At 49.7% G+C, this 26,403-nt stretch overlaps 1 protein-coding gene across 6 annotated transcripts; it reads right to left on the minus strand.

Moving 5' to 3' along the window:
• Positions 1–285: 285 nt before the first annotated feature.
• LOC128270816 (disks large 1 tumor suppressor protein) lies at positions 286–25,676 on the minus strand. 6 transcript variants are annotated; one of them, XM_053008240.1, is made up of 19 exons: positions 25,301–25,676; positions 22,896–23,027; positions 22,169–22,290; positions 19,563–19,712; positions 8,600–8,635; positions 8,076–8,351; positions 7,367–7,986; positions 7,198–7,273; positions 6,992–7,129; positions 6,781–6,929; positions 6,402–6,669; positions 6,177–6,279; positions 5,546–5,590; positions 4,883–4,924; positions 3,984–4,067; positions 2,227–2,373; positions 1,850–2,132; positions 1,672–1,763; positions 286–1,581 (listed from the first exon to the last, which is right to left on the minus strand). In XM_053008240.1, exons 1-19 carry the CDS (start codon positions 25,317–25,319, stop codon positions 1,475–1,477), a joined length of 2,889 nt encoding a protein of 962 aa, XP_052864200.1. In that variant the 5' UTR covers positions 25,320–25,676; the 3' UTR covers positions 286–1,474. The 6 variants fall into 6 exon arrangements, with proteins under 6 accessions (XP_052864200.1, XP_052864207.1, XP_052864231.1 ...); XM_053008247.1 differs by lacking the exons at positions 19,563–19,712; positions 22,169–22,290; positions 22,896–23,027; positions 25,301–25,676 and adding an exon at positions 9,813–9,999; XM_053008271.1 differs by lacking the exons at positions 19,563–19,712; positions 22,169–22,290; positions 22,896–23,027; positions 25,301–25,676 and adding an exon at positions 8,998–9,057.
• Between the last annotated feature and the right edge of the window lie 727 nt (positions 25,677–26,403).

The following is a 26,403-nucleotide window of genomic DNA, read 5'->3' on the forward strand; positions in this document are numbered from 1 at the left end:
TTCGTGTTCGTACCAGCCAGACACGGTTCAATCGATACTAGCCCAACTGTACAAGCCAATCCTCGACTGCCTGAAACCCCTCCCTCCATACAAAATCTACGTTAATTTCAGCAAAGCTCGGATGGTTCAGCAGCGAGATGACGGATGATCTACGAACGAGCCATGACGAGTTGTATCGCAAATGAAGGAAGTAAACATCACATTACCCGTTCATCTGTTCTTGCTGGTGCTGAATTCTTCTTCTGGCAAACAAAAAACACTATCCTTAACCTCCCTCTTCTGGTGCAGTTCTCATTTTTTATTGTTTAAATTTTATTAATAGCGTACTACATGTGTTCAACCATGTTAATTATCTCTAGTCCTGCGGTGTACAACTTCATTTAGAATGATAGCTCATCCATCTTCAGCCGGTCACCGTATTGCATTAAGCCTAACATTTGTTACGCATGGTGTCAACTAGAGGTTTGTGGTGGAATAGCTGCTCTTTTTTCAACTAACAGGGAGAAGTTCCTTCGTCTGCCAATAGATGCCCGGTTAAAATTGCGAATCAGCGAACCTCGCTTTTCATCTTTACGTCTATTTGGTTGTTGCACCCTACATTAGTGAGCAGCGCACTAGCTTCCACTTGTCTCGGCCAATCAGTGGGAAACAGTAGCGAATTTGCTAAAACGGTATAATAAATTTGAATCGTTGATACGGTGGCGGTACAGGTAAATCAAATACGGAACAATCAACTTTTTAAAGTAACACCAACAAATCGAAATATTTCCGCTTTCTGTGGATAGTGAGAATCCGTAGCACAAATGCAAATTAATCCCACACGACAAGGGAGGTTACTAGGTTCTGTTCTGTTCCGTTCAGCGTTCAGTGTAACATATCTCTGGCGAGTTTTGTCGCTCTGGCGTTGCCGCCCTTTCAGTATTCTTCTTTCTGCATCTATTACTCATTTACTTGCGAACCCTCCAACTGCTCGCCCATCGTCCTCTAGGGCGATCTGTTTCCATCGTGTTCTTTCTCTCCACCACGCGTTAGGTCAACATTTATTGTTTCTCATTTATATACTCTGCTATCCTACGCCCCATTTCGTTCACCGGCTTCCTCCGCCTGGTTGAAAATCTGTGACATCTACCGAAACGTGCTGTAACTTTGTTTAATGCAATCTCGGCCTTCGAGGGCCGCAACCATCCAGTTGGTACGCACGGTATATCTTTTAATAACAGTTATTCATAACAAGCAGATATTTGTCTCTTTCTCCGATTTTCATTTCCCGTTACAATTTTCTATGCTCGCGTTCACATCTACAATATTTTTTTGTTTTTCACTTCCATTTTCTTTCCCTGCCAGCTGCCAGTTGCGGGGCCCGCTGCATTCCGTCACCACCCTACCTCCCATCCTACCATCAGTGGTAACCGGTGCGGGAGACAGGGCGTGCGCACATATTTTGTGGCAGCGTCCATGTGATGTTTGCTTGCGGTCATAGAGATTCCTTTGACGGTACCCAAATCGTCGGTCCACCCTGCGACCAAATAACAGTTTTCACCTTGCTGTAGACATCCTCGATTGTATCGCCTTGCACTATGGCTGTAAGGAAAAATCCACAAAAACCCGAAACATGAATGATTGAGCTGGCTGGCTGGCTGGCTGGCTGGCTGATGTGGGTGTTACGCGTACCTGTAAAGTATTCACCAAATTCGTGCTCCATCTTGAGCGTCCGTTCGAAGGTTTTCTTTGCCTGCTCCTCGGTCATACGTCTATTCATCTCCCTAAAGTGCGAAATTTTACGATCAGCTACCGTCACCGTCACTGTCACCGGTTACCCGGTCTGCACCCCGTGCCCCATCATACGTACATGATTGATTCCATCGACTTTGGTTTGATGAAAATCGCAATCGGATAGAGTTGTGCCACCTGTAACCGCTTGATCGCATTACCGGACACGTCCAGTATGCAATGTTTGCCTTTCTCAGCCACCTCGCGCACCGAAGCCACGGACGTGCCGTACAGGTTGTCGTTATACTGGCCAGCTTCGATAAACAGATGGTTCTGGATGTCCTTCTCCATCTGCTCACGGGATGCCACGAAATGGTAGTCTCTTCCGTCCACCTCGTAGTCTCGTTTCGGTCGTGTAGTATCTAGAATACGTCCGGACATGTTAGGAAGATATTCCCAGTAGCCAGTGCCAGGGTGTGCCTGTTTACAGTCAACAGTCGTTTGCTTGCTACTCACGTGGTACACACGAACCGAATTTGCTCGGATACTCCGAAATTAAATCGTCGTTAATGCGATCCTTCAAAGGGCCCAGAATGATTACGGGACGTGTGTAGCTAATCTGCAGACGCTGCACCGGTTCATAAGACAAGATGTTTTCCTCAGCTGCATTTAGAATAGAAAAAGGAGCAAACAAGGTGAAACTATGATTAAAAACGAGACTATGGGCACGAGTCAGCGCTCGAGTGATTGATACAAGAAATATTTGATCTCTTTACTTGTATTTCATTCGATGGACCTAAAACGGCTAATAACAACAGTAAACTCTAGCGAACAGACAAGAGGTTACCATTTAAAATTTGCTGACAACTGCGCATTACAAGTGCGAAACGCTTCATTCCGTGTAGATGTTACGCGGATGTTTGCTACATTTGATAGCTCAACGATCCTTGGGAACGAATCAATGTACTTTAGGAGTTACTAGTTACCTCAACAACTTGCCAAACAAATGCGTTAAAACACGGAAGCAGCCATAAGAACTCGAAACCAGATCAAATGAACATTTGATAAGGTTTGAAAGAACATATACAGTCAGAACTGAGAAGTGCTTTTTAAATATTTACTAAAACTTATAATCCAGCCACATCCGCTCCGCGTAACACTGTCACGCCGAACAGTATGCAATATAAGTGTATGCCAATGTGTTTCTCAGTAGCCACACCGAATTCTACGACTAGCAAAATTGTATTACATATTTTAGAACAAAAGGAACCCATAAACAAACGAAAAACAGGCGTTGACACGATTTTACTCAATGGAACTACCGTACAGCACAACATCAAAAAATCAGGGATCGATACAAGATCGGTTTTTCCCGATCGGCCTATGAACGCAACGCAATGGAGCAATTCAAAAAAAGGGAACAAGAAGCATTGATGGTGACGAATGTTGCAAAAACCCACCGTTGAGAGCCGGACATTAAACGCCGGGCGACACATAGCTCATGCAAAACTTTCGAAGCGAAATAAACATCCACACCTGTAAGATGATCCAGGCTGCTGAACACCGTATGCCGAACCGATTCATGCAAATTCGTTCAGACAGCACTAATAGTTTAACAGCAAGCCATGATGAACGGTTTGAATGCAGCGAATCAAATAAATGACTAAACGTCCATCGGTTCGATAACGAAACGAAATCCACGGGAATACTAACTATTCCCGCAATAACCGGGGGTGTTAATGTTCTCGACGCAATTTGTAATTTATCAACGGAAAGGAGGGAAGGATATTGAACAACCCTGGCAGCAACACATTTAAATTATCGTTTGCAGCACGTATCTAAGCCCGTTGCATCAAAATAAGAGGAAATCAAAATCTAAAACAGATATTTGGAACAGTAGTGGCAAACTACCGACGATGAAGCGCATCGAAGAACCGGAAGTGTAATCCTATGGCTACGTGAACCAAAACCAGGAACCGAATCGCAAAGGAGAGCCCAAAGTTTATCACCCCATATGTGGCGGGTATTAGGAAATTGGTAATTTGTCCTTGCTCTAGGGGAGGCGAAACAAAAGTCATAAGCCCTACACAACTGATGAGCGCTGAGTGGAGAGAAAACGAAGGATTGCAAACCGTACGAACCGATAGAAATAAAACAAGAAGAGAACGGAAGAGGTACACCGAGTAACGAACGTGGAAAGGAAAACAAAGATAGCGCATGTGTTTAGTCACGACGGAACGACGACCGATCAGCGTCGCTAGCAGCAGACTTACAGTCAGCAAAGTTACTCTCCAGGTAGATAAGAGTTATCTGCTCCATATCTGGCAACTCCACGCGGTAGATTATTTCACCACCACCTGGAGAGGGAGAAGAGATACAGACATAGGAAAAGACAGAGAGAAAGACATAAGGAAAGAAAGATAGACATGAGAATGAGCAAGAGGAAAGCAGAATCGGGAAACGGATAGAGAGCAATGTTGCGGAGCGAAATGCACTAAAAACCTAGAGCGTAGGTATAGTATTTATCTGGTCAAATAATAATGAAGAGCTAGCTGGACGGAATGGGAAAACGACGCATATTGGGTGGGTTGAACCGAGAAAGACTGAATGAACATTTACGAAAGACACAGAAAAGGGGAACTCAATTACGACACTCTAGAACTGGATAATTCTGATTACATATCAAATAAAGTATACTGAGCATAAAGCATAAGAGCGTCTAGATGTGGAAGATTGATGCAAACGATAGAAACAATGGTAAGAGACTACCAGAGAAGACAGTGACAGTGACGATCTATTGTAAACGACAGACTGATGGAAAACCGTATCATAGGAAACTAATCACTAACGAAAGGTCGGTGTGCCTTAGTAGCAAAGCATTGACCACCCCTTCCGGTTCCCAGTGACAGTGTTCAGTCTGCTGTCAGTGTGGAATAGCGTACGATTCGAACGACCGCACCAAGTAGTGCCGTAGGTTCCACTGCTAGCCGATGTAGTACGTCGAATGTGCACGGCCGAACATTCCGCCATCGGACGGACGCATCACACTAAACTCGCTTAATAATGCACAACCACATGATGGGTCAAATCGAAAGGGGGTCGAAACTTTCGCACGAGAACTGAAAAATTACAAACGACTGGAAAATAACGTCGATCAGCGATCCACACTCACCTTCGGTATTTGCGTCTTCTTGTGTGTAGCAAAGCATGAAAGCTGGAAATGAATTGGAGATGGCTATTAGAGTTTTTGAAAACAAAAGTTAATTATTTCGAGAAAAAGAGAGAGCGAGAGAAAACGAGAAAGAGCGAGAGAGAGAGCGAGAGAGCGAGAGGTAAGTGAGGTAAACGGGAAAGATGATCGGATCACGATAAATCACTCACTGCTAAAAAACTGTTTAACAAACTAACTGGTAAGCATTGACTGGATCGAGGCGCGATTAATTATGCCTTTGTGCGCGGCGTGGTTCTACTAGTATGTTGAAGTTGTAAAATTAAAAGCGACATTGTCTCAGATTTAAAAATCGATTTCGGCGATAGAGAGTGAGAAAGTTAAGGATCATACAATCATACTCGAACTGGAAAGGGGCCAATGGGTCCAGGTTCGTTAATATTCGTTTACGAAGTGCACGCAATGAAGCGCAAACCTCGACCGCCTTACTCGACGTCGACGAGTGGCCACATACTCTGCATTAGAATGTGTACAAATATATGTATTGCTACATGCTCGGCAGTCGTAGTATTGAAGGACAGAGAAAGGTTTTGATTGTTTGCAGCTAACAGTTAGTAGACAGACATAGAGACGAGAAACAAAATAACAAATAACTGTTGCACTTACGTTGATCGGGGTCGTGGTTGTTCGACTCGCCCACATTGCCATTGGCTAACGGGCGCAAAAAGTGTGGCAACCGGCAACCCATAAAGCAAACGGCACACAGTCGGTACGTGCGGAGGTGTTTGGGACAGGGGTGGTGGTGGTGGTACGTGTATAACATAAATTATGAGCATGAACAACACGGTGGTGTCGGATGGTGTTTCAAGTGTGGCCGTACACAGGACAAACACAGCGCGCGTAGAAAGAAACAAACGAAACAAATAAAAAAGACGGCACACAACCACACGGGCGGCTCCGGAAACCCTTCTAGTAGCAAACAATGAGGAACAACAGACATCTCGTTACATCCGGTCATCTAAACTATACAACGTTACGCACGTCAGCCCAATACACATACACAGGTTTTCGAGATGGATTGTAAAATGTTTAAAATTTCGAGCATTAGCATACCATAGCTAGAACGAACTGTAAAATGAAACAAACAAACAAAAAACGGTAACCAAACCCATCAAACATCAAGCCCAGTGTCCGTGTTTGTGACCAATGCATCTCGGAATCGTCTCGGAATAGAAAGTTGTTCGCGCCTAGTACAGTATACGGTACGGTGTGAGCAAGGCCAAGAGCCCATACTTACGCTCCTGATCCGAGCCGTCCTCGTTTTTCTCATCCTTGCTCTTCATGAACGGAAACCGCCTGGAGAACGAGAAATTCTTCTTCTTGCGATCGAGCGTAGAAACCTATGCGGGGGGGGGGGGGGGGGAGAAAAGAGCAGCGTTAGTGGATTCCACTTTTGCGGGTGGGGCGGTGGTTGGGACCATGCTGTGAGCACCGTCGGTTCACAGAGTGGAGGAAAATTCACCTCCTCGCCTGGTACCTTTTCCAGGTTATTGTTTGCCGCGTGGCCCTGAAACTTGACGCTCCGGTCCCGTGCCCGCTGCTTGCGCTCCCAGCGGCGCTTCGACGGCACGATGCCGATGCTTTCCTCCTCGTCCTCGCCAATCACGCGCCGTGCCTGCCACCACTCGTCGTCGGATGCGTTCGTCACGTGCAGGATATCGCCGTGCCGGAACTGCAGGCCACGCGTCGGGAGCCCATCGTCCCGGTTCGGATCGTAATCGAAAAGCGCTCTGATTTTGCGCGAACCGGAAAACAGAAAATTTGCGATCAGCTGTTAATGGAATGGGGCGCAGAACCCCGGGCAACAGAACAACCGAACCGAAGGGCGGTGCGAAGCGTACCTTACGTAGAGCGTGCGCTTCTGTGATGTTCGCAGCAATGTGCCCGTCCCTGCGGCAACCGCTTGCTTCAGCTCCTGGATGCGGTGCTCGAACCGGTTATAGTCCTCGGGTCGATACTGCGCTACCAGCGTGACGGTCCCGCCAGCGTTCTGTTGGAGCAAACAAAAAACCGATCAGCGTTACGTTCCGTTCGCGCCGTCACGTCCGTTACCTTGAGCGCCTGTGCTGCGTCTTCGTGCGACGCATTCGCCAGCGTTACCCCGTTAACGCTCACCAGCTGATCGCCGCGCTTTAGCTCGCCGGCCAAATCGGCCGCCCCGCCAGCCAGCACGTACGACACGAAAATGCCCTAAAAGATCAAAAAAGGCTCCACATCAATGAGTGGTCGCCCGTGACGCCGGTAACGTGCGCACATACCTGTCCGTCTTCGCCGCCGACAATGTTGAACCCAAGACCGGACGGTCCCTTCTGAATGACGATCGTCCGAGCTTCCCTGCGATCGCGACCGGGAGCGAGAAAGAAGAAGGAAAAACATTGCATTTCACAACCGCCCCCCTGAAGCGAACCGCGGCGTCCTGCCCCTTACCGGGTAATGTCTTCGCTGCTGATGGCCCGCGGTGTCCCAATCGGCATACCCGCTTCCAGTACGTTCGATGAAGCGTACCGCGAGGAACTGTTTTCGAGCCCCAGCGCCGGCGAGTGGGACCGCGCCGTGGACAGGTCACTGTGGCCGCTGCCACCCCCGCCACCGCCCCCGGCACCTAAACCACCGCCCCCGAGACCGCCGGTGCCGGTGTGGTCGACCATGCTGACACCGACGTTGTTCATGGTGCTGGTCGAGAGCGAGTTGAGGTTGCTGATCGAGTTGGCGAGCGCCTGCAGGATGTTCGTCTTCTGCACGACCAGCGTCGCCCGGTTCGTGATCGCCTTCAGCGTGGCCACCGCTTCCTCGTGCACCACGTTCTCGAGATTGCGCTCCCCGTCGGCGGTGCGCACGGCAATCAGCTTGTCGCCGACCGCGAGCCGCCCATCGATCTGGGCCGCCCCACCCTCCATGATCTTCGTCACGTAGATCCCGTTGTCGCCCGGGATGTGCTGGTTGCTGATACCGCCCGCAATCGAGAACCCGAGCCCCTTGCTACCCTTCACCAGCTCAATCTCTTCCAGCTTCGGTGCCTGCGCGGGCGGCCGCTTCCTTCGAATGTGCTACGAGACACAGAGAGCGAGAGAGAAGAGATGAAAATTTGTAAAACCACTGTCACGTGTGCGTGTGTGTGTGTGGAGGCGAGCCTTACTAGGGTGACTCGATCGCCGGCCAGCTTCAGTGCGTCGACGGCTTCACCGTGCGTCACGTTCACCACCTGCACTTCGTTCACCGCGACAATGCAGTCGTTCACCTGCAACCGACCGTCGGCGTGAGCGGCACCGCCCGGGATCACCTTGGTGATGTAGATCGAGGCGTCCAGGTTGATGTGCGGATTGTCCGTGCCGCCCGCTATCGAGAACCCGAAGCCGGTGGTGCCGCGCACCAGCTTGATCTCCTCGTACTCCCATGGTGAGTCGCCGTTAACCTGCAGGGAGGCAAAAAAAGGGAGAAAAGAAAACGCGGCGGTTAACGAGAGCACGGTTCGATCGGCGCCTGCGCACTGCGATCTGCGGTGGCGCAGGCGCATCATACTCCAGTCGCCGGCCCCCCAAAAAAGGACAAGCAACACGGGCGCATGCGCGCACGATTCCTGGCAGTTGACACCATATGGGCTGAACTGAACTGACTGAAACCACACAAAAACACCACGCATCTCATGGCACACTGACTCACCTGCTTCACTTCGGTAGAGTTGGATGCAGCGTTCACCTGAAGAGTCACAGGACACACCAGCGTCAGCAGCAGCAGCAGCAGCAGCAGTAGTATTCAAACCCAGCATAAAGCGGCAAAGCGAGAAGAAAGAAGAAAAAACACGGACATGTTGTACATGGTGTGGCAGACGGGTATGGTGGGGGGGGGTGGGGGGAGAGTTCAAGCAAAACCACACACCGCTGTAGAAAGCGACCTTCCGAGAAGCCGCGCACACCCCAGCAACCTCCACCACCACCATCGGTCAAGGAGCTTGACCAAGATAAGGAGTCCCAGAAAAAACGGGACTCCTGGGACCACAGGCACACACACACACACCGCACCGCATCCGGGGTGCCATTCGGGTGTCCTGTGACACTTACCATCGCTTACCACCGGGACGAGACGCAGACACTACACGGCCGTTACGGCCAGCTTCCGTTTGGCGACTAACAAACGGTCCAAAGAAGCTGGCGCCTGCCCACATCACTCCCGCCCATCACTGCCTGCCGGACGGGCGGGCGGGCGGTGCGGGGTGGTCGACCGCGGGCGGGGAAGCTATTTATTTTTCATGGCGGGGTTATTTTTCATCTGAAATTCTGTACATCCACCGTCGGGCCACCGTCGGGCCACCTCGGTGTCGCTTGCGTCATTTCGCACAAGGGGCGGGGGGCAAGGGGCCCCGGTGCCCGGGTCTGGATCGGTCGGTGTGTGCTGTGTGTGTGTGTGTGCCATCCCTGCGTAGTGTGCGCGCGCATTTCGCGCGGATCACAGTTCGGTGTCACGTTCTTTGCGTGCCGTTTTTGCACACGGACACGACGGAAAACTCGGATGCAACACTTCGGAAGCGCAGCAAAGTGCGGGTGGCTTAGACTCCACGGCCTCGGAGTAGAGCGGAAGAACGGATACATTGGGCCATGGGCCATACAATCAATGCAGTTAGTGTCCGGTAAGCAGTAGCTAGTAGTAAGCAGAGCAGAGATAGGTTAGCTGGTGACCCCCGCTAGATTCCTTCTACCAGATATATATATATACAATGCTACGCGCTCTACACCGGAAACCGAACTACGGGAAGCCGAACAACTCTACTTTGTGAGGATCGTGAAGTAAGCGCATCTGTTCGTAAAGAGAGTGAAAGGTGAAGAAAAACAAACAAACAAACAAACAAACAAAAACAACAAAGCTTCTACTACCATACCGTATCTAGGTTGAACAAGGACGAAACCTTTTTCAGGAAGCCACCTCCTCCGCCGTCCTGCTGACGTTTCTTTTTTCTCGTCGTCATCGCTTCGCTGTGTGTGTGTGTGTGGTGGGTTGTCGCCTCTTCCCGCTCTTCCTTTCGGGCCGCCCGTCCCCTAGACCGGTCCTAGCCCCACTTTGGGTTGGGTCGGGGTCCCCCACTCGTGCTGCCACACTCGTCGTCGTCGTCGTCGTCGGTAGGTCGGTCCAATGTGCAAGGACGATTGAAGCAATGGGGCGGGGGTGGTTGCGGAGGAGGACCGAGGACAACACAAATCTCGAACACACAATATGTGTGTGTGTGTGTGTGTGTGTGTATACACTGTATGAGTGTACCGGACACTGCCCCTCCCACCTAGCGCATCCACCGTTCCACGTGCCGTGCCCCCCCCCCCGCGTCACGTGATCACTTCCCGCCGAGTCAGCCCCAAACGGGACGGGTAACAGGAGAGCAGAACCGCAACCACACACACACCGGGAGCAGGGAGCAGACCCGAGGACCCGAGACACAGAGGGTCCGCCAGCGGTGCCAGCGGAACATCCACAGGCTTCCGAACGCCTCCGAACTCCGCTTCGCCGCCCTCTGGACACTTCTCACAGCGCACAGAACGCACACATACACACGCAACGGATCTCCACGGGTACTTATTATTGTGGTTTTATTCGAATTTATTAAACTTTCAAACTTTTCCTACATTTCTACAATATACACTTTTGCATATAACGGATATTGGAACACAAACGAGACACACAAACGCACAAACTAAAATTGAAAACAAAATGAATGAAAAAACATCAAAAACACGATCATCTGTCAAAGGGTTGTCACAAAAGTGTACACGAGAGAGAGTGAGAGCGCGAGAGAAAAAGAGAGATCGGCTTTCGGTTGGCCGCTCAGAGCGTTGACCCAAAACTCGCCAAGCCATACGGAAGCAGAATCGAAGCTCCCCCGAAGAAGGACTTTCGGGGGAGCGCAACGTCACGCGCAATATCCCCCTCTGTTTTTACGCATAGACCATGGCGGGGAAGGGGGAAGGTGGGATAGAATGGGGACGAAAGTGCATTACGCGAAACTCTCCAACTCTTTTCACCGCAAATCGTATCGCCCAAATCGTATCGCTAATGTGGCTTATGTGGCACACATACTCCACGCAAGGGATCCGCGAAGAGATCTGCGCATTTTCCTATGGTTTTTTTCGCAGTGATCAAATGTCAAATCGAGTCCCTCAACCAATCAAACGATAGTTACCTGCAACGGCCAGGAAAGATAAAAGAGAAAAAGAGAGAGAAAAAGAAAGAAAAAAGACAGAGAGAGAGACAGACAGAGAGAGAGAGAACGAAAGAAAGGAAGGAGGAATAGAAAGAAGAAAACCGATACAGAAAAGAGAAGAAATTTGAATGAGAAAACATAAAACAGAAATGAAAAGAGCGCGCAGTTTTGTTGATAAAGAAAGGGAAAGTTGTGAAACCAAAAATGTAGAAGCGAAAGGAAGAAGTAAAACCGGCATGGCATGAGAAAAGAGAGCAGAATGAAGAACAAGTAACCACGCATGGAGAAATGCCTGGATGCCTGGGATGGCGACGGTAGACCGACAGGAAAGAAAAACAAATCGAAAACCAATCCAAACGTTAAAACCGGCAAACCGGATGGGGGGCCAAGCCAAACCAAACGAAAAACACTTGTTGGAACGGGGTAAAGGGTCCAAATCAAATCCAAACGTTTGTTGCCGTAGTATTGTCGCGGTTCGTGCCGCCTGCAGTACGTGCAAAGGGAGCGTTCGGGTAACTTACTTAAAGCCTGTCCCACGTTAAATCGGGAAAAGTTGTATGTTTTCTAGCAGCGCCTCTGGTGGTCGGATTTCGAATGTTTTGACAGCTATGTTTTTATTAAACATTCGACTTTCAGTGCTGAAAGTTTCATCTTGGTACGTGGAGTTTATAAAAAGTTATACTCAATGGAACTCGAAAGAAAAAAAATAATTCTGCACACTCACGTCGAGAAACCCACGTGGTCTGTTTTAAAAATCTCAAAAACACAAAAAATCGCAAAATCAACTGTATATGCTGTACTTTAACGTTTCCGGCAACCCAATACCGTAAACCGAAAGATTCTGAGTAGGTGTCGTAGTGGAACATACGACCGGCAGCTGATCTGGAAGGTTTTGAGATCAATTAAGGTAAATCCTGGATCCCCGGTTCGGGATATTGCAAAAAAAATCGTGCCAGCAGAAGTACTGTCCAGAGGATCTGTCTATGAAAAAGCTAGTGTTTTTTTCTTGCATGTAAGCATCCAAACAGGACATTTAAGCAAAACCTAATCGCTAAAACACGCGCTAGAAAGTTGTACGAGAAGGTTTTGACGAGGTAAAAAGGATGTTTGCTTATGGACGACGAAACATACATGAAAATGGATTTAGGATAGCTTCCTGGACCAAAATGTTATCTTGCAATGGCACAGAGACAGATGTCCTATCCAAGTTCAAATATGTATTCGCCAATAAGTTTGCACGGGAACTATTGATTTGGCAAGGAATTTGCACCTGTGGACCGAAACCAAGGTTTTCATCACAAACACGATGATGAACTGAACGCTGTACAAGGAAGAGTGCCTCGAAAAGCGAGTTATATCATTTATTAAGTCACACAAAGGTCCGATTAAGTTTTGGCTTGATTTGGCAAGCTTCCACTGCACCATGGAGGTAGTTCAGTGGTACCGTGACAATAAGGTGGATTTCATCGCAAAGGATATCAACCCACCAAATTACCCTGAACTCCGCCCAATCGAAAATTATTGGGCAATAATCAAATGGAAGTTGAAGAAGACTGGAAAGGTGATGTAGGATGCTGCAGAGATGGCAATAAATTGGAACAAATCAGCCGCTGAGGTGTACCAGAAGATTGTGCAGAAAATAGTGGCGCGCATTCCAAAGAATGTTCGAGATTTCATCCGACCACCAACAAAATAAATTTATGACATTTTTCTCTTAAAGTACAATAAAATACTTTCATTTTGACACCTTGACATGTTTCCTAAGACAAACCAACCCCGAGATAGAGCTAATTCAATTGTTCCCGATTTTACGTGGGACAGGCTTTACACAAGTGTAGGGTAGGGTAAGCTAGGCAACCGATTTGACCGATGGTCCGCTGTTATCTCGACCCGGCATCCCGGCATTATGCAACGCGCGTCGGAATCTCGTCGGAAAGGAAACTGAACCATCCGGTGGCTTTAGTTGGTCGACGCTTTACTAGCTACCATCAGTAAAGCCGGTCAAGCCGGTAATGCCTAAAGGTCGGAATGAACCGAAGGGCTCAGCAATCAGCGCCATCAGTGTCCCAGTGGTGGGGCACACTGCGTGATGCATTTTCATACTTCCATCGCTTCGCAACGGGCCGCCCAGATACAGGGCCTGAGTCTCGCTCGCTCGCTGAAGATAAAGTGCCGCCTGGTATGCTGACATTAATGTTAGAGAGTCTTATTATCGTCCACTCTCTAATTGAGTGGTGGCGATGGCGACGACAACACACACCCGACCCGAGCCGCGTTTTGATGTGGATGATGTGCCCGCCCAACACCCCGCACAAAATGGGAATGGAGTTTTTTATATGCTCCGGTAGAGTAAGAAGCAGGTAAAAAGACAACAGACTATTCACTATTCCGCAGCGCAGCGCAACGCAAGGCGGGGCCTCAGCGGGAGCCGCAAATAATAGTTGTTGGTTCCTGCCGTTCCGCCGTGAGGCTCGTGAATGAAAGGGCGCGGCAAAAATGGGCCAAAGAGTGCCACAAGGTAGTGTGCCACAAAATGGGGGATTGTCGTCGTCAAGTCAAGCGGGGGTTTCAGAAGCCGAAAGGATTTTTCCGATACCCGATTCTCTGGTCGGAGTCCCGGACACATACCGGACAGTATCGGTACTAATCGTCAATTAGCATGCGCTTTCGGCTCTTGACTCAACGTCCTCGGAACGGAACGGAAATTCACCCTGTTGGAGGCCCTTTGGTTCTGGTTCTATTGCAACAACTATGCCCGGCTGTACCTACAACCCTCTATGAGCTCTATGAAACGCGACCGAAGCGCGACTCGCTTGACAATGCCCAGAAACGTGCTAACCCATTTAGCAGCGGGGCGGTCGGTTGTATTGGAACTAGTGAAAGTCGTAGTAGTAGTAACAGTAGTAGTAGTAGTAGTAGCGGAAAAACTGTTCGTTTCAGTTGCGTTCCGTCCATCAGGTCACGGTGAGCGATGGCGGTGTGGAATGTGGTAGCGATGTTTGCTGCGGCACCTGTGTGTGGCGCGGACAAACTGGACTGATACTGGAGAATGTCGTAACATTGGGCTCGTCCATATCTAGGGGGTTTAGTGAAGCAGCACGTTACTCATTGCATTAGGGCACATTGCGTAGAACCCCATATCTAGAAGGGGCCTGGATAAACTGGGAATGCGTCCTGAAGCGGCGTCTTGGCGGTTTATGGAATGGATTGATTGGTAGTCGATGTCGACGACGGCCGAACGGTTGATTGTAGTGCCGGCATTGATTGGTTTGCAGCACGCGAGGTTGAGGTGGTTGGCGCGCTGGTTCGGTGGCTGGTCGTGAAGGCCGCGTGGTGCATATGTGCACATTTGTGATCGCAGATAACGCAGCACACATGCGTGGCCGACAGGCTGTCGTCGTCAGGGACACAGCTCACTCACAGCCGAATCGTCGCCAATTTGGTCCGCCACACAATCGCCCGAAACATGCACACCGTGAGCACGAAGGCACGTTCCGAGTTGGGTGAGGTGTTTATAAAACTATCCCCTATGCGCGTGCCATGCGCGTCGGGCATGAAAATATGTCGAACAGCACATTCAGAAGGGGCCACCATTAAAGTGTTAAGCTTTGTCCCGCGAACTAATCACATCGCGATGCGCGATGTTGCCCACCCCTTATCGCGGTGCCTCATCGCTCACGGGTTCAAAACATACCAGCCGCTGCGGGGCAAAGAAACGAAACAAAACATTGGTCCAAAACGAAAACGAATTATACATACGCGGTATATAGGTATAGAGATCGCTCGCTCTCTCTCTCTCTCTCTCTCTCTTGCTCTCTTTCTCGCTCTTGCTCTCTCTCTCTCTCTCTCCCCCTACCGCCATCTGGTCGCTGGCAACTTTCTTGCACTTTCCAAGCTCGTTTTTCCGTAAGATAGGGCGTAACGGTGAGCCATTTTGTTCTGGAACGAGGGTTCCAGCAGAAGAAGCGCTCGGTACAAAGCAATTCCAAAGGCCGCAAAGCATTATCGCGTCGCCTATGACAGCTGCACCCTGTTGTAAGTGGTTCTGTACCCGGCCGACAACCAGGTGCGCGACCCAGAAGGGCAGAATGTCGGTCAAATCTGCCCAGAAAATCGCTGCCTGGCGAGCAAATGCCTTCACGCCGGATTGCAGGGCAGAATGTAAATTTTCTCAAGTCTTTTTCCTGCTGCGCCCGTGTATGTGTGTGTTTCCCTTTCCGAGCAAACTGGAAATGTTTGTCGTGTCGCGGTTTCGGTTCAGGTTCCTGTTCGGGATGGGCTCTAAGGGGGCCATTAGAAGGTGTGCCGTTATGTTCGCGTTCCACACGGGTACGTGGCTCTGCGCGGCGTGTGAGTGTCCAGGTAAACAATAGCGTCCGAAAAGCTCACTCCAGCCGGAGACCACCGATCCACCCCGTTCCACGCAAGCATCCGCTCGCGACTGCGCCCAGATCTGTAGGTGGTCGCCACATAAGCATCGGCACAGCATACACAGGAGCTATGACGATGCGCACGCACACACACACACACACACGAGCGAGATGAGTTGTCACTCGTGCATTTCGGGGTCCCGCGCGCGCGGATCGCCCGAGATAATGAACTTCCAACGGCGAGGCCCCCGTTCCCTGGAGGCTATAACCGGGGGCGGATTTCCACACGCACGACTGGGCCACTGGGATGGGCCGCCGCTGGGTGCACCAAGTATAGATAAAAAAAAATGAACAGAAACACACGAACGTGCCTCGCCTTCGGCTTTCGGGGGGAAGGATTATTGGACCTAGCAGATCTTGCGCGGCTTGGTGTGGTCGGGCTAGGTCCTCGTTATCTGATAGAGTAACCGCCGCGGTGTTCATTCCGGTGTTGTGCGGTGACCCGTACCATTTTGGAGATCACCGGAACATCCGAAAGATCGACTCATACCAGAGCGCGCGCACACACACACACACACACACATACGGGTGCTGATGATGGCGATCGATAATATCTCTCCGACGAGCGCGGCTTAACCGAGGGACCAGCAGCAACATACGTCTCCCACGTCTCTCGCTTCCTCTGTGGGGGATGAGAAATGAGATAAATTTTTGCAACAAATGTGTACAGGGATACGTGAGAAACGCGTGCGTTCGATTTGGCGTGGCCCGAAGAACCATGAGAACCGCAAAGGCGAGAGCCCGGTGGGCGCTCCGGAGACACTCAGCGTCGGAATTCCTCCGGACTCCGGGCAGCAATCCGCTAGCTTGGGCTCGAAAATGCTGTCGACCTTTTTTTTGCGTACCCTGCACGCCTCTTGTTCTCTTGCCAGTCACCTCGACGAACACTACCCGATCCGACCCCCGAATGGCCCGAAAAGAGATGCGTCTTGGGCCGAAATTCCACACATAACCACCGCTCGGATCACCCGCGCATCACTCAACGAAGCCGCACAGGAATTCCACACACACGCACGCACGCACGCACGCACGCACTTACGCATGTTGCAGTGTGCAGTTAAAACTGCACACACATCACAGACCGAAAATTCGGGACAACTATTAAAACACATCCGCACGCGCACGCACCTCGACACTTTACGAGCGACGAGCAACAACTGACTGACGCACCGCACCGCAACGGACACGACCGTGTGGCAACGGCGACGGCGGCGGCGGCTGGCATAGAGGTACGGGCGTAGCCTAAACCCGTTCCAGCTGCCGAACGCGGCTCAGAACACACAGCAGCAGGCGGCGGCGTCAGCAGACAGGGGCACTCACGGGTGGCCGCCAGCGCGTCACACTTTCGCCTGCGGCGTCGGTTAGGCAGCGACGGCCCGTATAATCTAAGCCCCTCGCACACACTGTTGTGTGGCGACGGCGAGATCAATTCGCCGTGCCCCGGTTTTTCGCCTGTGGCCAGTGGCCGAAATTTGTCTGCTGGAAGCAATCCGATTGCCGTGTGATTTCTTCCACATTTTCCACAACCCTTTTCGGCGGTACATCGTATCCAATTCGCTGCCATAAAAGTGTGCCCAAATGACAGTTCCGTACAAGTTGAAGCTGCGATCTTGTCAACCCGTTCAGTTGCATCGCCCAACCTGTTTTGATGCGTCTGACGGGTTGCTTGCTTCAAACAAAGTCGGGTGCTGGAACGCTTGAGCTTCCTCGAGTTCCACTTCTAATCATGTTCTGTTAGGAGCGTGTGTTAGAGACGTCACACTGGCCAGGCGGGCGGGGATTTCAATGAATCCGCCGTATGCCGTATGTGCCGACGACCGAGTGACCGAGAGAGATTCTGCGCGCTTCCGAACCAGCCAGTCAGTTATCGGAACAGCATCGGAACACCTCGTAATTTGGCGCCCAATACATTAAATTAACATTCTACGCGTTTCAAATTTCATTTTAGGTCTCCGGCTCAGCAGCGCAACAGGAACCATGAAGAGCACGAAATATTGAGCGAAAAAAAAACCATCAACATACGCGGCACAATACGCTTATCAGAACGAACGTGCATGACGAACTGCGTTCAGCGTGCAGTGTTTTTGTTTGCAGCTGTGCACCGTAAGTATCGATTGGACCCGATTGACCGAATGTTTTATGCACAAATTGCAGCAATTTGGAGCCGGCAGCGCGCTGGTTATTAGTCACAGCAATCGAATTACAGAGTGAGCGTGAGCGATGCTTATATGCATGACGAACGAGGGCGCGTGGGTCACGATATACTTGATGGCCCGATGACTTGATGACGCTTTTACGACCTGCAACGGTGGCGATGCTTAAGTCTCAGGGTACCATAAACCGCCGCCGCCGCCACCATACACCCGGATCCCCACGTATCTTTCTCTTTCTCCCTTTTTCTTTCTCTAGTCTACAGCATTGAGCCAATCGAGACGGGGACTGCAGTGCTGTGCTTCGACGTTGGGATAAGCAGTTATTCTTGCCAGATCGATATTCGATGTAAAAATGAAGAATAGACATTCAATCGCATAGTTACGATACCGTTTTAATGAAATGAACTGTAACCATAACTACCGGCCTATTTTCATTTGTTGGCCATTCGTTTTTGGCCAAGGGAACCTGCACCCGGGGAAAAAGGGTTTTCACATCGCCAAACTAAATTGCGGTTACTTGTAGCGAACTGTAGAATACTTCGTTCCTAATGTGCAATAATGAAATTTAAATCGTTTGTAGCGAAGACGATAATGTTTATCGTTCGCGTTGGTGGTTCGCGGTTCGCGGATTGGCGGGAGGAGCAAATTTCTCGACCAATAGTCTACGACCTACGCGAGTAACACAACCGAATCGGATGTCAAAAAAGAGTGTATTTTTAGCTTCAACTGCCGTTTGGGACACACACACACACCCACGCACAGGATGACAACAATGGTTTTCCTGCAGACAAACACTGCAAATCATCGTCGTGATATTTCGAAGCGAATTTCTACTCTTCGGTTTGATTAATTTATTCTTCTTGCAACAACTAGCGCACTAAGGTGCGATGCGTCTGGCATTATTAATAAACCACAGGCACATTCGGTGTGCTGAATGTAGAAACAAAAAAGGGTAATGGCTTTGGTGACTCATTCTATTTATTTTGCTTTGAAGCAAGTTTCGAAGCGAGTTCTAGAACTTGGTTTATTTAATTCAGCTGTAGCTGCTGTAGCTGTAGCGCCGCGACGTTGAGAAAAAACAAAATCTAATTTAAAAAAAAGAACAATAGCATGTTCTTAAAAACGGACCAACATTGTTCACATCTCTGTTAGAACCCTTCTGTTGTCATTTCCTTTTGCGTTGATAATGCTGTTATCATGCTGATTCGATACGAGGAACCGTATTATTTATTAAGCATAAAACAATGCATCGAAATTGCATTGTTTTTTTCGAAGAGACACCCATCAAGAGCAACGAACGAATAATTGACGAATAGTGGAAAAAAAATTAACTACAAACGAGTATGACGGCCGCATAGATTTGTAACGCTATTAAAGACATAATACTTACTTGTCGAGCACCGTACTGATGTGGCAGAGAATGTTTGGCAAATATTATTTATATAAAAATATCTATTAACAGAGCATGCAAACAAATAATAAACTTCACACACAAACGTACATTTACTCTTCATTTAGTAACGGTTCTAGAGCATACTCAAATCTGTTGCGGCTGTTGCTACGATTCGGTCCAGAGAGTATCTTTTCTTTGCCCTTGCCCTCCCTATCTCTCTTTCTCTCTGTATGTATGCATATGTGCATACATAAATCTATGTGTCTATTACATCGATGTTTAACATTAACTAATGCTACACTAAAACTGCTTAAGGCACTATATGATAGGGAAGCAATGCATTTTGTTGCTTTAAAAAATGTCGGTGGCTTCAGGAGGAGAAAAACGACACAGATCATAGCAACAATAGTAACACAAGTTAACAGGCACACTCGTAACAACAAAACAGGTGCTAACGACTCACTTTGGTTGTCGTCAACCATGGCGACGGTAGCTCGATGATCAGCTGCTTTTCCTCTTGCTGAAGCAGCAGCTGCTGCTGCTGCTGTTGTTGTTGCAACTGTTGCTGTTGCTGGATCTGTTGTTCCTGCTCTTGCTGTTTGATGCGATTGACCTGGAGGGGAGAAAAGAAAGGGGAAAAGATAAATCAGAGAGCTCCAAGAACTACACACCCACACACACACACACACACGTTCGCTGTTTTCGTTCGTATCGGATTCGAGTTTTTCTCGAATTTTCACCGGAAAAGTCCTACGCTTGCCCTTGCTATAAGCCATATATATGATTCTTTCAACGCCTTTATCCGTTTCGCCCAGTCCAGCTTGGCCAGTAAACACTTACTTTCGACTTGGCGGCATGGTGCGGCAAGGGTATCGAATCCGTGCAGACCGTGTACCGATCGCTCGGTTTGTCCACACGACGTCGCGGCGACACATAGGAGGATATCCGGTGCCGCGAGTGGCGTACGATCGACACCCAGTCTATCATGTTCGGACGAACCCCCACCGATAGGGCATGAACTTAGTTTCTCACCAGCAAACTTTTACCAGCAATATCCAGCTAGCATATATGTACACGCTGCTACAGTTTGGTTGCTACAGATCCTACTGCCGCTTAAGATTTGGTTGTAAGCATCCGTACACTACTACTAGAGAGTTTATATGAGTTCAAAACAATGCCACACAATAATTGTTGCATAATTTGCATGGATCCCATTTGCACGAATAAACGATGCCGTGAGTTGGGATACGAAAGTTTCGAAACAGAAAAAGGAACCAATTTCAACCAAAGCCCCAACGGTGGCCGACGACCGTGGCCGAATCGTAACGTGGCGATAAGTGGTAGACTAAAATGCTGCCTTCGGACAGACAGCAGCAGCGAAGCATCGTCGTTACCCCGAAAATGTCCGTTTGCTGCTGTCTGCTGCTCGGTTTAACCTTCAGCACAATGCGTTCGGCACAACGTGTGTGTGTGCGCGCACAATAAGTATCACAACAGCCCCCCCACAGCCCTCCCAGCCAGGGATGATGATGCGCGGCGTACGCCTATTGCCCAACTTTTCTTCTTCCAAGCGCGGACGCGAGCTAGAGACGGGCGGACCAACGGACACAAAGAACAGATTCACGCCGAGGCGGAGGGGGGTCCAAGGCATCAAGGGCAAGGGGCAGGATAGCGCAGATGAGTGAGAAATTTAATGGGGATTAATAAAACAAAAATAAAACTGGCAACAATCCCCGCCCGCGAGCCCGGTGGACAAACAACAACAACAACAACAACGCGCCAAAGGAGCGCATTTCGCTCGCACGCCAACGATGACCGGTGGCATGTGTGGTGCGTGCGAATAACACCAGTTGAGTTGGGGTGGTACGAAATTTTTCTTCTGAGCGATGTTGGCCTAAGCTAAGCTAAGATGTTGGCCTGCGCACCAGAGACAATCTTAATCTCTGTTGCTTTCTGTAACGCTGTGGATTATTTGTTCTTCGCGAAACAGTTTCATGTTTTCCACTGAATATGATTGAAAACTAACTACTACTAGAACTAGCAGAATCTTCACCCGCAGTGCGCAGCCTCGTGATGAGTTGGCATGCTTTTATGGTACCAAACAAAACACATAAAACAAAAACCATTTTCCGGAATACGAATCAAAGGACCAAACTGTATACATTTTGCATGACAACTAGGGAGCAAAGTATGTGGGCTCTGGATCCGAAACAAAGCGAGTGACTATCGGTTGAGGTTCGCCCACACACACACAAGTACACGCACACACACACACACACACACACACAGGCACACGCTCATACATTGACCAAAAACGCACGAAGGCTCAGATTGGAAAAGGCGGGAAAACTGCAGTTGGGTTCGCGAAAAAACAGGCAAATTCTAGGCAATCCGGGGCACGCGCGCGTCCGTGGCCAAAAACACGTGAGTTTGAACTAGTCGGGGTCCGGCGCGAGTGACAGACTGCCAGACATCCGCGTCCTAAAGCTGCGCCACCAGTGCGCAACACACGCTCGAAATATCGATCGACCAACCAACTAGCCAGCCGACGGCCGTTAAGAAACAAGAAGACGGACCCGAGAGAAAGAGACGGGAGAGAGAGAGAGAGAGAATGTGCGAGAGAGGGGGGAAGGGAGGGTGCTGAGAATGAGGTGCTACGCGACTTCACCCTGTTCCCCTTCGGGTTTGATTTCGACCAATCGAAATTTTAACGCTTAACACTAAACCAGAGCAAGACCAACGCGCGAAACGCGCGATGATCGCGGGGCGAGCACGGGCCAGAGGTGAGCGCTAATTAAGAGAAGATTGATGCGGAAAAACTGGATCGCGGCGCGCCTATCCTTGACCGTTAACCGCTTGCCTAGCGAACACCCGAACTCATGCCCGAGGCGTCGTGTATCGGTGAATTTATCGCCCGGTGTCAGGTGGCCGGCCGGACCAACGGACGAGCTAAGTGTCAGTCGCTTCTAACGGTGTAGGATTCCCAGACCTCACCCTTCGATCAAGTACCTCGATACTTTGCTCGCTGGCTGGATTAGATTTGTTAGATGGATTAGGCGCTGCACTTACCTCGTTCGCTTTGATGGCGTTATCCTGTTCCCATTTGCTAGCGATCAGCAGTGTTTCGGCCGTCTTCTGCTGCACCGTTTTGGACTCGTCCAGCAGCGTCAGCTCGTAGAACTCTTGAATGTCTGGATGGGTGAAAGTAGTGAAAACAAAATCAAAGTAAATGTTGGGGTCCAAGATGTAGTGGAAAGAAGACCATTGGTTGGTTGGGCAATGTTCTATGAATTGCTCTATGAAGTGCGCCTGGAAGTGACGTCAGAGCTACGCGTTTCCAATTGAATTCAAAACAGCCCACAGCAGCTGAGCCCACACACAAACCGAATCAAACTATGTCCTTCTAGTTGTCCTACATAGTACGTGGCGCAAAGTACGAACGATGAGTTTATCATTCAACTGATTGAACTTGTTTCGAATTTCCAAGCTGCACCTGAGTCAACGCTGTCAACGCTCAAGATGTGGCAGCAGCAACACTGCAGCTGCCGGCAGTGACCCAGATGTCGCTGTCGCTGATTTATAATCCAGCCAGAACAAATCCAGCCCATCCAGCACCGGGAAGCGCATCGTCACGCGTCACCAAGTGGAAATTATACGCTTCAAATTGAACGCAGCCACAGCATCTGTGCTGGGTGCGCTTTGTCTGTGTGTATGTGTGTGTGTGAGTAAATTCTTAGAGTCCTCTGGATTGCCAATTGTTGGTTGTTGATGTTGTTAAAAGGGATGCGCTACATACCAAGGAGTGCCTGGAAGAGCCGGGATTTGAAGATTCGAATGACACGCTCGATCGCACAGCGCAGCGCCCGGTCCTGCGGGGTCGATAGACGCGAATGGTAGTCCTCGAGTAGCTCCAGCGCCCGGTGGGCCTCTGAAATAGAAATAAACGTGAAACAAACAGACGTATACTGGGTGTTTTATTCGTACAGGTGGTCAAATAATGTAGGGATTTGTGATTCATCCAATACACTAGCCCACCATCACCACACAAGGATGCTAATTAACAGTATCAATTGGCAATGGCGTGTACCAGCAACAAGACAGCACACATTGCCACGAGCCACGAATCCGTGTTCGTCCATTAGTCAGATTTCCCAATTAGCCATCCCGGCACCCAGACCCAGGCATGGCATGCAACGGAAAATCTTAAACGCTTCCGCAGGCTAACACCCCCCTCCCCACCGCCCTATACCGACCAACCGAACCCACCCACTTCCAACTTCAATATGCTTATTGTGTCTATTGTGAAGAGTGCCGCTGCCGCAGCGCCCTGAGTGTGGGAGTTATGTGTGTGTGTTTGTGTGTGCGTGTGTGAGTCTGTGGCTGGCAACGAAGTTTAAAATAGACACCCGACAGAGCCCATAATTTCCGCTCCCCTTCGGCAAACCACCGATGCGACGATGCGGAGGATGCGCGGCCATAACGCGGCCCTCTCGAAACCTACTTCAACTTGATCGCTCTCGTCTCGGCTCTGCCTCGCCATTTTATCGGGATGAGAACAAACCACCCGTGGCCCACCACCCCGGCGGCCCACCCTGAGTCCTTCCGGACCTCGTAGGGACGGTAATCGAAAACCAACTGCTTCTGGTACACACAGAGGATGCGAACAGAAATAGCTGCACTCGGTTCCTGTTGTTTTTCGTGTGCCATATCGTTGGACATACTCGGTGCGAGTACGAGTGCCTTGCCCTGCTTGCTAGGTGTGCATCCGGATCTCTCAGCGACCTAGTTCAGGGATTGTTCCCCCCCTAAACCAGGTCTCTGGTGGTTCTATTCTCTGGGCCTCGCTATTTCTGTGCCACAGACACAGACCGGTCGTGTCCGGCGTCCGTCGTGGTCGGACCGAGAGTTGCTCTGTCATGCTCTGTCCCCCCCGGTCCATGTCCTTGGCAGTCCATGGCTACCACTAACAGTGGGCAAGTTAACGCATGGGGGGTTCACCAGTAATCAAGTTGTTTGGCTGCTGGAGTGTTTTCCCAGGATGCAAAACCGTTGTGCGCTGGTCTGGTTCTTCTATTCTCGGACCTCACGGACACAACTACACAGCATGATCGATCGACACACGGTCGATGGGGTCGAAGACTAAGAGTTTTCCCTGTTATGTTTACAGCAGCGGAGAGTGGACGCCACAAGCGATGAGGACGAGGGTTGACCGAGCTAACGCGACAAAGGGACAGCCACATGTGTGTGTGTGTGTGTGCTTTTATTATAGAGACTTTGAGCTGCAATAGCCTAACATTCGTCTCTTTTTTGTACACTAAGAGCTACCTTAATTTAATTCTAATTTAAATTGTGGGCCAATTGTGCATAGAGGGAATCCGGGAAATTTAAAACCCTGGCCTTTCCGAAGATCTCCATTGGCAAACGAGGCCAGAAGTATGAATGCCCCAACTTTGAAGGAGTTGGCGATTACGGGTCGTCGGCAAAGGTTCACAAAGTGAACGGCAACTCTGATACAAGTAAATGAGAGATGGTGATGATGATGATGGCGTGAGAAAATTATAATATAATAAAAAAATAATATAAAGAGAAAAGGCGGCCCGCTTTGTCTTGTCTTCCGTTAATTTAAAGTGTCTGTGTCTAGTTTTCTGTCTCTCTCTGCCAGTCAGTCTGCCATGCTGTCAGTCTGTCAGTTTATCAGTCTGCCAGTCTGTAAACTGTCAGTCTGTCCGTTGTAAAAGTTTAATGAAATGGCGTACTCTACACGTGTGTCTACACGTGTATCCTGTCTCAAAACCTGACTCAACTGATAGAAGTTAAAGGAAATGGGGCACTCCACAGTCGCGTGAGGCTTTGATATCCTTTTCAAATTACAGGTATCGGCTGGCGGAGTCAACCAGGGGCGAATCATATAAGGAACCAATAATTAAAAATAAAATCTATAGTCTATAGTCTGAAGTTTGAAGTTAGCGGTCTGAAGTTGGAGTCCCAGTAAAACCCACACGGCGATCTTGTGTCCCGTATCTTCGGAGTCCGAACACAAGATGGACCACCAGATGTAGGTAGTTACACCAGCACTTTTAGAGTCCAACCAGTAATATCTTTAACGACTTGAAACTTTTTAAGGTTCAAGGACATATGATCGCACCACAGCTTTGCCGTTCTTGGTTCCACAATTTCATTTTCGGGTTTGGGACTACCTACCTTGCTTTTTCACAGGCATGTTTGCACCGGAGTCACTGGCGGAATCGATCCGAAAGGGGATACTGTTTCGAGGTCCGGAAATGCCTAGCCTAGCGATGGGATAGTGACAGGGTTTCCGGAACCCCGATCTGAGGCCGGTGTCGCTGGTCGGTCGCTGTCGGTCGCTGTTTGGCCTAGGGGGTGAGGTACGGTTTTGAAGGAGGAGGGTCGTCTTCTGGTTCCGAAACCTCCCGAAGTCGGCGACCGCTTGCGATGCGATCAGCAAGTTGCGGCCGGGCCAGCTGTTCTATCTTACTGGCTAATCTTATTAGTGCCACCCTTTCTGGACCGGCTTTGTCACGCGCTCCCCCTCGGGCAACGTTCCGTCCGGCGGAGTACGAGATTGTAGCTGCAGATTGGCGTGCCGTCCATATGCCCACCCTTTCCCTCCCCCACCCGCCGTTCTACGCAGCGTTCGTCCGCTCCGTCCAAAGTTCCACCAACGAGTACTTGTGACCGCTGGTTCCGGGGCAGCTTTTGTTTTCTGGTTAAGTGTCCTGTTAAGTTACTGCTTTTGTTTTATCATTGAAACTGCTGCTGCTGACATGGACAACGTTTAGCCGGCAGGCCTCGATTTCCGCTGGCGCTTCCGGTTTGACTGCATCAAGAAGAGAAGAAGAATGGGACGAATAGAATGCGTTAAATGCCATGCATGTCGGTGCACAAAATTTTATACTGTGAAATGGGAGGAAGGGGGGGGGGGGGAAATGGCAGCTGAAAGGGTAGTGGAAAGCTGGCTGAGTGGCAAGGCCGAAAACGAGTCGATGTCGCGCAGCCATAACCGATTACCAACTGTGTTCCAAAGTTCCAAAACCTAGAAAACCTGGACGTGGACCAACGACGTGGAGTTGCGTGGACTGTGTGCGGATAGAAGTTGCAGATGCACCTGCATGGCTGTGTCGTGGTCGGCTTTCGCGCACACCAGCACGTGCCGTTACTTCTTCACCCAGTGTGCTAACCTAACCAAGTTGAGCGCTTTCAAATTCCAAACAATTCCCGAAACAATCTCGTCCCATTGGGTAGACCAAAGGGCACCAGCGAAAAGTGAAATTCTACCGCACAAA

Source organism: Anopheles cruzii, chromosome X (assembly GCF_943734635.1).
Source record: "Anopheles cruzii chromosome X, idAnoCruzAS_RS32_06, whole genome shotgun sequence".
In the NCBI taxonomy this organism is placed as follows: Eukaryota; Metazoa; Arthropoda; class Insecta; order Diptera; family Culicidae; genus Anopheles; species Anopheles cruzii.